At 45.7% G+C, this 16,009-nt stretch overlaps 1 protein-coding gene across 1 annotated transcript; it reads left to right on the top strand.

Moving 5' to 3' along the window:
- Positions 1 to 12,224: 12,224 nt before the first annotated feature.
- On the top strand, positions 12,225 to 14,976 carry LOC105179848 (uncharacterized). Its single transcript, XM_088885006.1, has 4 exons — positions 12,225 to 12,615; positions 12,732 to 13,567; positions 13,739 to 14,904; positions 14,949 to 14,976. Exons 1-4 carry the CDS (start codon positions 12,225 to 12,227, stop codon positions 14,974 to 14,976), a joined length of 2,421 nt encoding a protein of 806 aa, XP_088741132.1.
- The last annotated feature ends 1,033 nt before the right edge of the window (positions 14,977 to 16,009 follow it).

Here is a 16,009-nt window from a genome sequence, read left to right as displayed (position 1 = left end):
ATAACAAGTGCCTTGCCCCTCTCCTCACGATTTGGGCGCGTGTCAGCTCTAGGAGACTCCTGGCCCTCTCTTTGCTTTTCTACCACTCGGGTTAGTGATGGTCTACGCATCTCCCGATCAAGTGTGGTAGCCGAGGTGGTATAGAAGTAGTATCACGAGTCACTGTCTGCTCCTCCCTCATGTGATCTGTTGGATGGTTCCTACTCCGTTCATGCACTGCTGGACGCGGTGCCCCTACTTTTGGAACATATATAGCGATCGGTGGCTTAGCTGGCTTTGTTTTGTTAAGAGCACACTCTTTAGCGGAGTGCCCCAAAGTCATACAACTAGTGCACTTCGGGGGTAACCATTCGTATTCAACATCAACTTTGTATGGTGATTCTCCCCCGTCCTCATGTGGAGTCATAATAATAATATGCTTCGGTAAATTCGAGGTTATATCCAACATAACGCAAACACGAGCGAAGTCCAGTCTCGTGCATGCTCTCGTAATCGCATCTAGGTATAAAGGTTTACCCACACCACTGGCTACCGTACTTAGGCCCTCTTCTGTCCATAACTCCACCGGAAGGTGGCGTAGTTTGATCCAAACAGGAACCTGCGTATGTTGCAGTTTCCTCAAAACCATTCACGGTTCCCATTTTTTAAGAACAATAGGTTGTCCCTGGAATAGCCACGGCCCTCCTTCAATAATATCTTCCATAGCAGCAATTGATTTAAACTAAAAGAAAAAGAAACCATTAGTAGTACCAGTCACCTCTCTTAACCCCGGACCAACACCGCGTATTCCTTCAGATGGTGGAAATACGGACGTTTCCCAAGAAAATATAGTACCGCGGTAGCTTTCCAACGTTTAGCCCCGTTACGAATGGCATCTAACGTCGGTCTGACAATCACCTCTCCATTCTGTAATGTCGGCGCAACGTACGAGAGGGTCTTTCTAGATGAATGATTAAATGCATGAGCAATTTTATCATCAATAATAGGTTCCGGGCATGCATGCAATGGGATATTACCCACGTACAATCCCGTTCGGACAATTATTTGAAAATGAGGCTATTTTTTTGCCACATCATTGCTGACATCAGCAGTAGCATCACTGCTGACCTCAGCCCTGGATCTGCTGACCTCAGCCCTGGCACTGCTGACATCAGCCCTGGTGCTGCTGACATAAGCCCTGGTGATGCTGATGTCATCAGGAATACCAACCATCACTTGTGCCATTTCATCCTCAGCCATCTCATCTGCTGAAAAAGTATCCACGTCATCTTCCACGTCACAAAAAGTGTGCGCCACCTCACTGACGGGCGCCACGTCATTTTCCGATGGACCAGCCACCATCTTCCCCGGAGAGTTCATCTCATTCGCCGACGGAAACTCGTTATTCAACAAGACAGCAGCAGCAGCCTGTTGTGAGCTCTCCGGTCGTCCCGTTTCGTGCTCTAGGGACGTCGTCCGGCCGGCCGAAAGCCCCAAATCTCCAGTTGACGATGGAGGAAGACGACTCGTCTCGTCAATGGATTTCGTCACCAGTGGAGTGTCTTTCAACGGAGAATACGTGGACGACGAAACTTCTACCCCTCTGGTCGGAATCGCGTCTTCACAGCCCTGCCTCCCGCTGTCACCAGCCTGAATCTCAGGCGTCGTCGGTGGAAGGCCAAACGTCACGCCTGTCAAATCTGCATCATTTTCGCCTGTTTTGTCTATCGCCGGCTTCAGAATACCCTAGCGAGCCTTGATAGTTACATGAGGAATGCCCTGTAATCCTCTCCTCAAAGATGGTGCTTGAAACCGATAGCTTCCGCCATGGCCAAACCTCGCCTCCCATCAATTTTTTAGCGCTTCCAACGCAGCCATAGAATCAGTGTCTCCTTCGTCCACTACCTTGTTTGCGAGGCGTAGGAATTCGTCTATGTGAAAAGCAGGCGCTGTCGCTCGTCCGCCATTGTTGGAGCTTGAAGAGGCACCAAGACACCCTAGTTTTGGCGGCTGTTCCATAGACTCCTTTTCCATGGCCAAGTTTCGCTCTTTTTCGACCAGAATTGTTCCTTGCATCTCCCTGACCCTAGATCCGTCCTTAGTCGCCTGAAAAAATCTCGTTTCCGGCGAAATCTCGAAATCCGACCTTTCATCTTCTCGCCGGAAAAATTGCAGTTTCTCATCGCCGCCGGCCATCTGGTCGCTGCCACCCGTCCCTCCGGCTTGCCCCTCGTCGGCCAACTCTTCCTCCTCGTCACCCAAGTCGTCGGCCGGAGTTTGCATGGTTGAAGCATTAGTGTGTGTTTTTGGATGTGTGCTAGTGTGTGAGAGAGAAGAAAGAGAATTTTGAGAGTCCATTTTTTGTTTTCTATAGAGTTGTTTTACGAGGTTTTTTTGCGACTAATTATGAGTTACTTGACCCACCAGGATCGAAAGTAGGCTGGTTTTCACTACTTTCGGGATCACTTAAAATTCCACGTCACATCTTTATTCTATAGCTTGCCATCTAAGGCAAGTTGGCTACGACAGATAAACCATGACTTGCTCACCTTGGCACATGTATCCTATGCAATGAAGGAATGACAGAGACACATGCACTTTTATTCTTCCAATGCAGATTTAGTCGAAGATGTCTCACGGAAATTCGAAGAACGATACGATTCTTGTGGCCCAATAGAGAGTGGAAAGATGACATTACGTGGGCTTCACAGAGACAGAGGGGTAAACGCATCATCAACTAGTCTTATAGAGCACTACTTGCAGCATGTGGATACCACATTTGGAAGGAAAGAAACCTGAGACGATTCGATCACACCGAGAGGACGCTTACTACCATAGCATTACTGATCATTGAGCACATTAGACAGCAAATCTATAGCATCCCACTAACTAGATCAATCAGTAAACATGCTTTATTTCGATTATGGCAAATCCCTTGGCCTGTCGAGGGATAAACCATTTGGTGACCATATTGTTGTACTGTACCAATTTTACTCAATGAAACTTACTTTTACCGGAACATGTGATCATCTTATGGTTTCTTCCTCAACCCTAGGGATACGCCACAATCTATACAGTGCTCGTGTACTGACTGATGATGCTAAATTAACACTGATAATCCTCTGTTTGATATCTTTTTTTTTTGGGGGGGTAAGTGTAATTTTCATTAAAAAAAGAGAGAAGTATAGTACAACAATGTCCCTCATTAGGCGCTTCCCTCGACAGGCCAAGGGATACGCCACAGTCTATACAAGGCACATGTGCTAATAGAGCTAGGTAGCTTAATACTGAGTATACGTTGCCGAACATCTTCTACTATTAAGTTGGCCACTACACTCGGGGGCCTCTCCTCGTGCTCAAAACGTCTCAGGTTCCTCTCCCTCCAAATATGGTATGCACACGATCCTAGCAGGCATCGGTAGGATATATTGATGATGTCTTCCCACGCCATTTTCTTGCACCCCATTCAACATCTCTGACCCAATCCCTATTAGGCCACTGGAATGGTACAATGCGCCGAATACTACTGAGGCATCTTCTACTAAATCGGCAGTGGAAAAACAGGTGGTTATGTGACTCCACCATGTCTTCATTGCACAGCACGCAGCACCCAAGATGGGAAAGCCATGGTTTATCCGTCGTTGCTAGCTTCTCCAGGATAGCTAGCCAAAGGATAAACAAATGTCGTGGGATCTTCAAAGAACCCGAAAGTAGTGAAATCCAACCTACTTTCGGTCCTGCTGGTATCATAGCCCGATAGAACTCCTGGGTAGTGGGTTTCCCACTCGAACCCTTTCATATAATACGATCTGTACCCCCATGGATTCGAGGAAGCACGTGTGTAATCTCCACGCATTCCATGTCCGTAATCAATGGCCAGTGCCAATGGCCCTCATAGATAACCGAGCTCAACATGGTAGACTCATGCAATCCCAGACTGTTGGGTCCCCACGGAAATCTATCGAGGAGGGGCCCAAGGTGATGCCAGGGATCCTTCCATAATAAAAAATCATTCCCATTACCAATACGATATTCCACCACTGAGCGTAACCAGCCTCTCAATCGCAAAATTTTTCTCCATCCCCATGGCCCACGATTCTCCGGGATAGTCTATATCGAATCATCTTGTAGGCGGCCATGCCGCAACCACTCGACCCAGATAGAAGTCCTATCACATCGGATGACTTCACAGAGCTTTTTGCACATCAATGCTCGATTAAGAGTACTCATATCCTTAAGGCCAAGGCCTCCCTCCTCCTTTGGTTTGCAAATCTCCTTCCATGCAACTTTAGGGTATCCACTATTTCCCGTACCTCTCCATAAGAAAATTCGCAATCTCTTCTGAATGTCTTTAATGACCCCTTTTGGAAAAATAAATGCCGAAGCCCAATAGACACCTAGAGCCACAAGGACAGACTTAATGATTTGTACCCTGCCCGCATATGACAGTGCCAATCCCTCCCAACCATTGATACGTGCATCGATCTTACTCAGTAATGGTTGGCAGTCGGCGATAGTTAATTGAGAAGAGATCAATGGTAGACCCAAATACCTCAACGGTAAGTGGCCTTCCTAAAACCCTAACACCGCAAGCAGCTCCTCTCGTATATTCTGGGCTGATCGGGATATGATGATATGGCTTTTTTCAACATTGAGTCGTAGACCCGACCAATCAGCAAATCTATCCAATCCGGATTTGAAGACCCGAACAGATTCAGTATTGGCTCAGCAGAATAGGAGTAAGTCATCAGCGAACCCTAGTTGGAAGAGTCTAAGATTGGCACACTTCCAATGGAATGCGAAGTTCATGTCCTGCTCGATCAGCTGTAGTATTCCCATGTGTAGAACCTCCATCACAAAGACGAAGAGATATGGCGATAAGGGGTCACCCTGTCGAAGCCCTCTGGCACCCGCAAAATATCCATGTGGCTTTCCGTTCATCCCCACCGAAAAGGAGGGTGAGCTGATACACTCCTCAATCCATCGACTTAATATCTCTGGGAAGCCGAATAGCTGAAGCACCGATAGCGAGAAATCCCACTCGACATTATCATACGCCTTCCGAATATCAACTTTCAAAGCACATCTCGGTGGGAGTCGGGCCTGATTATAACCAGTGAAGAGTTCCTGTGCTAACATAACATTGTCCCCTATGCTCCGGCCAGGGACAAACGCTACTTGGCCGGGGCTGATAATCTTGTCCAAAACCACACTCAACTTTTGGACAATAAGTTTAGCAATGATTTTATAAAGTACGTTACAGCAGGAGATAGGGCGAAAATCTGCGACAGATGTGGGAAAGTGTACCTTGGGGATAACCGTCAATATTGTGCTATTAATCTGCTTAAGAAGCTTCCCCGTAGAAAAGAACTCCAGTACTGCCTTCGTTATCTCCTGTCCCACCATCGGCCAGGCGTTTTTATAGAATCCTGATTAATACCCATCAGGTCCAGGTGCTTTATCCTCCTCGATGTCAAAAACAACTTTTTTTATATCCTCTGCACTGAATGGTTCCAGTAGGTGGCCTGCCTCCTTAGTTGTTATGATATGCCTCGCCCAAGGTCGAAAAAACCGAAGGTCCATCACCCTCTGACGCCTGTCTCCCCCTAGCAAGGACTGATAGCAGGAGATAAAATTCATGTATGACTGCATTTGGTTCCGTAATTGTAATTCCTTGGGCATTATTAATTTGCAAGATTCGTCTAGCTGTCCGTCTTTGGGCAATTTTACGAAAGAACACTTTGGAACACTGGTCACCACCCTTCATCCATTCCATCTTTGCCCTCTGCTGCAGCATGATCCTCTCCAATTCGGCCGCCTTTGCATACACAAGCCGACTGCAGTGCTCCAACAGAAGAAATAGCTCATCCTGTCTGTGCGAGCTTACCAATACTTGGGCCTGCTCCAGGAACCCCCTTGCCAACTCAACATTGTGAGAGATATCCCCTTTTTTTCTCCTCTGTTCTCGAGAAACAGGTTTGAGTGCCTTGAGCTTGCGGGTGACTGAGAACATAGGCACTCCCACTATTTGATGCTGCCATATACTCTGCTCGGTAGGAATAAAATCTGGTGAGACAGTAAGGAAGTTGTCAAATCGGAACATACCTCCAAATCGCTGCTGATTATCCCCATTAATCACCATCAGCGAGTGATACGATGTCCGTGGTGTGAGGCATTGATAGAAGACTGATGGAAACCGCACAGTCTATGTATCATTGGTTAGCATACGATCAAGTCGCTTCCACAAGTTGCGAGGACCAGCACTTCGATTATGCCATGTGTACCATTCACCCTGCATCGATAATGGTAAAAGCGCAGTATTCTGTAGGCACGTATTAAATTCCTCCATCGCCACCCTTATATCTCCCGACGTACCACAGACCTCACTGAGATCCCTGACTGCATTGAAGTCACCTCCAACCAGCCAGGGAGTATTAATGCATTGTAAAGCTAAGCATTCTAGAGAGGCCCATAATTCTCGCCTGTCAGTAATCTCAGTAGCACCATACACAATAGTAATATCAACAAATTCTAGTAATGCTCTAATATTGGCATGACAGTGTATAAACTGGTTTCCCACCTCAATAATATCCACATCAACATAATTATAATCCCATGCAATCCATATCCGATTTCCAACATTGTCATAATCCATAAACCATTTCCAATGAGGCATCAAGAATGATTGGATATTAGCACAGTTATTAATGCGAACACGTGTTTCTAAGAGATCAATAAAGTGTAACGTGAACTCAGCAATGATATCCTTGACCGCCAGCTGATGATCCCTCTTGTTCAGGCCACGTACATTCCATATGGCAAGGTTTAACATGGGTCCCCAAGTATGGGGTTGCATCGATTAGGACCCCTTGATGAATCTTCTGCACTATCAAGTAATTGTAGCGCATCGAAAGAGTTATAAGTAATGATATCTTTACCCCTCTCCTCTCGACTAGGTGTCGCTGCATTTGGTCGAGTACCACGGTCTTCTGTCTGCTGCTCCACAGTGTGAGGTGTTGGTTGGTCTCTAGTTCTTTCAGTCACCACTGGGCCTCGCAGTGCTCCCACTTTGGGTACATACACATTAACCAGTGGCTTGATAGATTTAGGTTTGTTGATAGTGCACTCCTTGGTTGAGTGTCCCATTGCCGTACAGCTTGTGCACCTCGGGGGTAGCCATTCATAGTCCACATCAATTTTGCACGGTACTTATCCTCCTTCCTCATCCGGTGTCATAATAATAACGTGCTTTGGTATTTTAGAATTCACATCCAGCATAACGCATACACGAGCGAAATCCAGTCTCGTGCATGCTCTCGTTATCGCATTCGGGTATAAAGGTTTACCCACTCCACTGGTCACTATGCTGAGTCCCTCCTCCATCCACAACTCCACCGGAAGGTGGCGTAATTTGATCCAGACAGGAACCTGAGTATGTTTGAGTTTCCTCAGAACCATTCCCGGCTCCCATTTTTGAAGAACAATAAGCTGTCCCTGAAACAGCCATGGCCCTCCTTCAATAATATCTTCCATATCTGCAACTGACTTAAACTGGAAGAAAAAGAATCCATTAGTAGTACCAGTTACCTCTCTTAACCCCGGCCAAATTGATAATGAGTATTCTTTCAAATGGTGAAAGTACGGGCGTTTCCCCAAAAAATATCCGACCTTGGTAGTTTTCCAGCGCTTAGACCCGTTTCGGATAGTGTGTAACGTCGGTCTCACAATGACCTCTCCATTTTGTAGTGTTGGAGCAATGAACTTGAGGGTCTTTCGCGATGAGTGGTTAAATGCATGCGCAATTTTATCGTCAATAATTGATTCGGGGTATGCATTCAATGGAATATTACCCACGTACAATCCTATTTGGACTGGAGCAACAAATGATTTTTCCTTCGCCATGTTACACTCCACATTCACTGCCAATGTGGTGTCAAGAAGCTGTTTTTTTCCTACATCCTTGATGACATCAGCAACAGCATCATTGATGACATCAGCAGCAGCATCACTAATGACATCAGCAGCAGCATCACATATGACATCAGCAGCAGCCTCATTGCTGACATAAGCCCTACTGTCATAACTGTCATTGCTGACATCAGCCCTAGCGATGCTGATGTCAGCAGATTTTCCATCCAACCTTTACGCCAAGTCAGCCGCTGAGTTGTGCTCCACGTCATCGTCCACGGCCACAGATCCGAGCGCCACCTCACTGCCACCATCTCTCGCCGGCACCACCGTCGGAACGCGCATTTGCACCATCTCAGATTGCCGGAAGTGATTGCCAGCAACTCCCTTCACCAGCTGCGGAGTTTCCGTCGTCATTATTCCATTGGAAACCGCTGTTCCTGTCATCGGACTCCGCCCTCATCGCAGCCCATCGTTTTCCGTCGTCGTCGCCATCGTCTTCGTTGGCAGAAGACACCGGTAGGCCTGGCGCCTTGCACGAGCAGGTGGGAAATCGGTTGTCCTTGGCATCATCGCAATCTTGCCAAATCGCATTTCCCATTTTAATCGAAGTTCCTCAAGGGCTGCCGTTGATTCATGGTCGTTATTGTCGATTACCTTGTGTGAAAGATGAAGGAATTCAGCCATATTGAAAGAAGATTTCAACCGTTCGCCATGGTTTTCGTTCAGATTTGCGCCGCCAAACCCTAGATTAGGGCGTCGCACAAGGCCATCGTCTTCCACGTCCAAGTTTAGATCTATTTCGATGGGTATGGCTCCTTCACCATCGCCGTTCGTCCGGTTGTCGTCTACCATGGCCACAACATGCAAATCAGTGGCCGTCGCTTCGTCTTCCTCAGTCGACGTTTCGGCTTCCATGACTGCACGAAACCCTAATTTCGAGCGGGATGAACCAGCTGCAAAAACTCGAATCGTTCCATCAATGGGTCTTCCCTTGCCATCTCCAATACCAAATCTGTATCCCATAGGTGACTCCTCGCTGGATTCCGCCTCCAACCGGCCACCCGTTTTCTCAAAATCCGCGGCTAAAGGTAGCGCCGTCTTGAAAAACGACCATGGCAACCTCCCCTTGTTGCTCGCCATCCTCCTCCACGTTACTGTCATCCGCCGGCGCGTCGCCGCCGCCTCCCAGTTCGCCGGCCGGCGAGGAATGAGTGGTGATGTTAGTGTGTGTTTTGTTATGTGTGGTAGTGTGTGAGAGAGAAAAGAGAGAACTTTTAGGCTCCATTTCTTCCTCTGTTTGATATCATCGGTGATCAGAATGCTCAAAGTGGCCAGTGTCCGCTGAGTGTGTTCAAATCTCCTCAAGTTCTTCTCCGTATGTGGTAGACACACGCTACAAGTAATGTACGGTAAGCGACATTAATAATGTGCTGACCACTCCATTTTCGTGTTGCCCAATCAAAATTCGCTGGCCAATCCCTATTTGGCCAGTGAAATTGAAGCTGTCTACGAATCTCGGAAAGGCACTGACGACTGAATCTACATCGGAAGGATAGGTGTGAGTGAGATTTCGTAGCTCCCTCATCGCACAATATGCATGTCCCCATGTGAGATAGCCATGGTACGTCAGTGGTGGGTAATTTGCCAAGAATTGCGAGCCATAAGATGAGCGAATGTCGAGGGATCTTCAAGGTGCACGAAAGTAGCAAAGCCCATCCTACTTTCGACTTAGGGGGATCAAATAATCGGTAGAGGGCCTGAGTAGTAGGTTGGCTTCCGTCACATCTCCACAACACCCGATTCTATAACTGGTAGGTTATGTGTGATCTCCAAACATTCAAAATCCGTAATAGCAGGCCATTGCCACTCTCCTACAGCAATCACCAAGCTGAGTTTTACTGATTCATCAATTCCAAGATATGGAGGGAATGCATGGGTCAAGTTTTGTGGAATTTGAAAAACGTTCAAAATTTAGCAGTTTTGCTCGATTTTTTTAAAGCAAGTTTGTTTCACTTTAATACAAACTTGTAGTTATTATTACATTTAGCAAATTTACCACACAAATGCATGGGTCTAGACCTACGTTTGGGTCAAGTTTCGTGCAATTCTGAGAACGTTCAAAATTAAACTGTTTTGCACGATTTTATTAAAGCATGTTTCTTCCCTTTCATACTAACTTGTAGTTATTATTACACTTAGCAAATTAACCGCACAAATGCATGAGACTAGACCTACATTTGGTCAAGTTTCGCAGAGTTATGAGAACATTCAAAATTTAACTGTTTTCCACGGTTTTTTAAAGCAAGTTTCTTTCTCTTTCATACTAGGGTTAAGTGTAATTTTCATTAAAAAAGAAAAGTATAGTACAACAGTGTCCCTCATTAGGCGCTTCCCTCGACAGGCCAAGGGATACGCCACAGTCTATACAAGGCACATGTGCTAATAGAGCTAGGAACCTTAATACTGAGTATACGTTGCCGAACATCTTCTAATATTAAGTTGGCCACTACGCTCGGGGGCCGCTCCTCGTGCTCAAAACGTCTCAGGTTTCTCTCCCTCCAAATATGGTATACACAAATAGGAGAAAATTCTCTCTCTAGAAAATGGACTCTCAATATTCTCTCTCACACACTACTACACCACATAACACACACACACTTGCCCTAACCACTAGAACCGCTGCCGGCGACGAGGAAGAGGCTCCGGCCGGCGAAGGGGGGTGTCAGGCAAACGACAGTCATCGTTGAGTAGTTTTCCGGTGAAACCCGCGAGATTCACGAAAAGTTGCCATTGAAGGAGGTTCGATTGGAGGAAAATGCCGGCGATTCTGACGCTCCCCATTGCTGCCATGGTCATGGGGATGGCATAGGAAGCTTTTTGGAAAAAAAAAACAGTCGATTTAGCCCCAAGTTCATCATTCTCAGAATTAGGGTTTTGCGCCGTTGGGGAAGATGAAACGACGCCTGTGGAAGACGAAACGGCAGCGACATATCGGGACATGGCTGACGATGGGTTAGTGACTGTTGATGAAGGTGACACCATGCCCATGGCAAAAGATCCGAACTTGGATGGAAAAGATGGAGATTTGGTGCGCCGCCCAAAACTAGGGTTTGGTGGCGCACCTTCGACGAGCAACAATGGCGAATGGAGAACAGGTACGTTCAATATGGCTGAATCTATCCGACTAGCTCGTGAAACTGAAATGGGAGACGCGTTTTGGGAAGCAGCCTGCCGCGAATTTTTTTCCGGGACCGACGTCGCTAATTGAAAACACCACTGGTAAGGGGGATTGGATACGCAAGGCTTTGAGGACCATAATTCCGCTGGCGATTGGTGTACAGTCGAACGAAAACAGCGCTGCGTTGAGGGATGGGGTTTTCTCGTAGGGAAGCTTTATTTCCGGCGACATTGGCGGCCGAACAGAGGCGGAAACGGCGAACACAAGGGTTAGCTCAAGACCTGTAACATTTCCGACCAGATCTACAGTTTTTCGGCCGGTGAAAGATGCGATTCCGGCAAACAGCAAGGTGATGCAGATTCATGATGATGCAGTTGCTGATGTAAGCACTGTAGCTGCTGATGTAAGCGCTGACTCTGCTGATGTAAGCGCTGACTCTGCTGATGATGTCATTGTTGCTGACACAGGGCATGACATCAGCAATGTAGTAGAAAAAAACAGCAACTTTGGAAAAAAGATAGCATCCTCTCCTTTGTTCGTTGGGAATATTCCTTTGCACAGCAGTCCACAAATGAATGTTGATGATAAAATTACCGTTGCATTCAATAATTCGTCGCGTAAAATGCTATCATACATTGCCCTAACGATGCAAAATGGGGAGGTTGTAGTTCGTCCTTCATTAGATACTGTGCGAGATGGAGCCAAACGATGGGAAACTACAGTAGTGGGTTACTTTTTGGGGAAACGACCGTACTATCATCATTTGAAGGAGTTTGGCTTTTCGGTTTGGCCGGCACTACGAGAGGTCACGGCGACTATTAATGGCTTCTTTTTCTTCCGATTTAAATCAGTAATTGATATGGAGGAAGTCATTAAAGGAAGACCGTAGCTGTTCCAGGGACAGCCGATTGTATTGCAAAAGTGGGAACCAGGTATGGCTATGAGAAAATTGAAGCATATGCAAGTGCCCGTTTGGATAAAAATGCGACACCTTCCAATGGAATTCTGGACGACGAAAGGATTGAGTACTGTTGCGAGTGGGGTGGGAAAGCCTCTCTACCCAGATGCGATAACACGAGCATGCACGAGACTAGACTTCGCTCGTGTATGCGTGATGATTGATGTTACACAGACATTGAGGAAATATATTATTATAATGACGCCGGATGAAGATGGAGGGGAAACCCCATGCAAGGTAGATGTCGAGTATGAATGGCTTCCCCCAAAATACACAGACTGTATGACACTGGGACATTCGGCGAAGGAGTGTACGTTGACTAAATCTCAGAAACAGAAAAAACCCCCGGTAAAGGTGTATGTGCCAAAAGTCAACACTCCCCCTCCAACAAAACCCGAAAAAAGACAATTGAATCAAGAGACTGTAGTCAAGGTGGAAGAAGTTACGAGAAGAGAGGAATGTGCAAATCAGACTGAACATGAAGTCTCCTCACACAATGAGAGGGGTAAGGCAGTGGTTGATGCTTTGAATTTACTTGACGATACAGATGAGACTACTAGGGGTCCTAACATATGCAACCCCACTAGCAGTAATCCATGTTGAATATCGCGATATGGAACGTCCGGGGGCTGAATAAGAGAGACCATTAGCTCGCATTAAAGGACCTTGTCTCTGAATATACGTTACATTTTATGGGCATATTAGAAACTCACGTTCGTATTAACAATGCCACGCATATTCAATCCTTTTTGCTTCCTCATTGGAAATGGTTTGTTGATTATGCATTTGTGGGTAATCGTATATGGGTTGCGTGGGACGAGAATGAAGTTGATGTTCATATCCTTGAAGTGGGGAATCAATTTATGCACTGTCGTGTCACTAACAGGGCTGATAGTGAATCTATCATTATCACTGTTGTTTATGGAGCCTCTGAGATTGCAGACCGTCGGAGCTTATGGAGTACATTGGATATACTGGCTCGACAGTGCACGGATGATCCGTGGCTGGTGGGAGGCGATTTCAATGCAGTCCGAGATATGAATGAGGTGTGTGGAGCTTCGGGTGATATTCGGATGGCCATAGAAGAATTCAATGCTAGTATTCAGGTGGCCGGGTTATTGCCATTGCCTATGCAGGGAGAATGGTATACTTGGCATAATTGCAGTACAAGCCCACGGAGTCTGTGGAAGAGATTGGATCGGATGCTCATTAACGATAGGTGGCTTGCGAGATTTCCTTCATTGTGCTATCACAGCCTTATGCCGCGGACTTCTGACCATTCGCCACTAGTAATCCATGGGGACAGGCAGCATCAAACCAGAGGTATGTTTCGTTTTGACAACTACCTAACTCTCTCATCTGAATTTATCCCCAGCGTGCAGAATATTTGGAATCATACAGTCATTGGGGTTCCTATGTTTGCGGTAACACGTAAACTTAAAGCCTTGAAACCAGTCTTCAGACAACAAAGGAGGAAAAAGGGAGATTTGACACTTAATGTTCACCTAGCCAAAGGATTTCTTGACGAGGCACAACACTTGGTGAGCCTAGATAGACAGAATGAGGCCTTTTTACGATTGGAACACTGTTGTCGCCTTGTATATGCAAAAGCGGTGAAGCTCGAACAAATCATGTTGCAACAACGAGCGAAGATGCAATGGATGAAGGGAGGCGACCAATGCTCCCGGATTTTCTTTCGTAAAATTGCCCAGAGAAGGGTGGCGAGGAGGATAATGCAGATTAATGATGATAATGGGACCACCCACACGGATCCAGGAGAGATTACCAATGAATTTGTCCGTTACTACCAAAACCTCTTAGGTGGTAACAGACGACAACTACCGAAGGATATTCGCTTTCTTAGATCGTGGACACGACATATACTTACTACTGAGGAGGAGGCAGGCCAATTAATATTGGCGTTCAGCTCGGAAGATGTAAAGCAGGCAGTATTTGACATTGCAGCGGACAAGGCACCGGGACCTGATGGGTTCTCCTCAGGATTCTTTAAAGCAGCATGGTCAGTTGTGGGACAGGAAATTACAATGGCTGTACTGGACTTCTTTAGTACCGGGAAACTGCTTAAGCAAGTTAACTCTACACTTTTCGCTCTAATCCCAAAGGTACATACTCCTATGACAATTGGTAACTTTAGACCTATATCGTGCGGTAATGTATTATACAAAATTATTGCGAAGTTACTTGTCCAACGTTTGAGTATGGTTCTGGACAAGAAAATTAGCCCCTGTCAGAGAGCATTCATTCCAGGACGTAGCATTGGGGACAATATAATGTTGGCACAGGAATTGTTCATGGGCTATAACCAGGCGAGACTCCCCCATCGTTGTGCACTAAAAGTTGATATAAGGAAGGCCTATGACACGGTGGAGTGGGATTTCCTACTAGCGGTCTTGCAGCTATTTGATTTCCCACTTACATTTACAAGATGGATTGAGGAATGTGTAACAACGACTTCATTCTCGATTGGGCTCAATGGAAACCCTCATGGGTTCTTTACAGGAGCTCGAGGTTTAAGACAGGGAGACCCTCTTTCTCCCTATCTCTTTGTTCTTGTAATGCAAGTCCTACATTTGGGATTTTTACAACTCATTGAGCAGGATAGGCAATTCAAATATCATTGGAAATGTGAGCCGGCCAAAGTATTCCAATTGGGATTCGCAGATGACCTCCTGCTCTTTAGTAGAGCTGACTTGGAATCAATCAATGTCCTCAAGATGGGATTGGACAGGTTTGCAGAATGGTCCGGGCTTCGATTGAATGTTCAAAAGAGCCACGTCATTATCTCCCGCTCAGTGCAAGGATGGAAGAATCAGATATTAGAAGCTATGGGCTTCCAGGAGGGCCAACTACCAATGAGGTACTTGGGTCTCCCTTTACTCTCTTCTAGATTATCCATATCAGACTGTCAACCACTTTTATTGAAAATTGATGCACGCATTAATGGGTGGGAGGGACTTTCATTATCTTATGCTGGACGCATACAAATCATTAAATCTGTTTTATCAGCACTGAGCTTGTACTGGGCATCTGCATTTATATTACCAAAGGCTGTTATCAAACAAATTGAGAAACGCCTTAGAACATTTCTGTGGAAAGGCAATTCTACATCAGGCTATGCCAAGATGGGTCTAGACCTACGTTTGGGTCATGTTTAGTGGAATTCTGAGAACGTTCAAAATTTAGTTGTTCTGCACAGTTTTATTAAAATAAGTACGTTTCGCTTTCATACTAACTTGTAGTTATTATTACTCTTAGAAAATTTGCCACACAAATGCATGGGTCTAGACTTATATTTAGGTCAAGTTTCGTGGGATTTTGAGAACGTTCAAAATTTAGTGCTTTTGCACGGTTTTATTTAAAGAAGTATATTTCGCTGACATAGTAAATTGTAGTTATTATTAGGCTTAGGTAATTTATCATACAAATGCATGGGACAAGACCCACGTTTGGGTCAAGTTTTGCGGAATTCTTCGAACATTCCAAATTTAGTTGTCTTGCACGGTTTATTTACAAATCTTTATTTTTCCTTTCATACTAACTTGTAGTTATTATTACGCTTAGCAAATTTACCAAACAAATGCATGGTTCTAGACCACCGTTTCGCTTAAGTTTGTTGGAATTTTTAGAATGTTCAAAATTTAGCTATGATAGGATGATGTAGGGAACCGTGCCAGCCAACGATCATTAATAAGAATTCGGTCCAACCGCTTCCATAAACTCCGCGTGGATGAACTACAATTATGCCATGTGAACCATTCACCTTGCAAAGGAAGTGGAATAAGCCCCGCGTCCAGTATGCTGGCATTAAATTCTTCAGTGGCCATCCTAATATCTCCTGAAATGCCACATACCTTGTTAAGTTCACGTACAACATTAAAGTCCCCTCCTACCATCCAAGCGATGTTAGAGCACTGCTGAGCGAGTGTCTCCAGTGCAATCCACAAGCTCCGACGGTCAATTAC

This window comes from Sesamum indicum, linkage group LG9, assembly GCF_026168435.1.
Source record: "Sesamum indicum cultivar Baizhima isolate 11 linkage group LG9, ASM2616843v1, whole genome shotgun sequence".
Lineage (NCBI taxonomy): Eukaryota > Viridiplantae > Streptophyta > Magnoliopsida > Lamiales > Pedaliaceae > Sesamum > Sesamum indicum.
The sequence above is the reverse complement of the archived record's forward strand: the minus strand, read 5'-3'. Positions and strand labels throughout refer to the sequence as shown.

What these genes read in the sequence shown, in the direction of transcription:
- LOC105179848 (XM_088885006.1), top strand. Translation starts at nt 12,225, where the DNA reads ATGACGCCGGATGAAGATGGAGGGGAAACCCCATGCAAGGTAGATGTC. An exon ending in TTGACGAGGCACAACACTTG is followed by an intron (nt 13,568 to 13,738) that starts GTGAGCCTAGAT and finishes AAAATTGCCCAG; the next exon opens with AGAAGGGTGGCGAGGAGGAT. An exon ending in GAGGGCCAACTACCAATGAG is followed by an intron (nt 14,905 to 14,948) that starts GTACTTGGGTCT and finishes TATCCATATCAG; the next exon opens with ACTGTCAACCACTTTTATTG.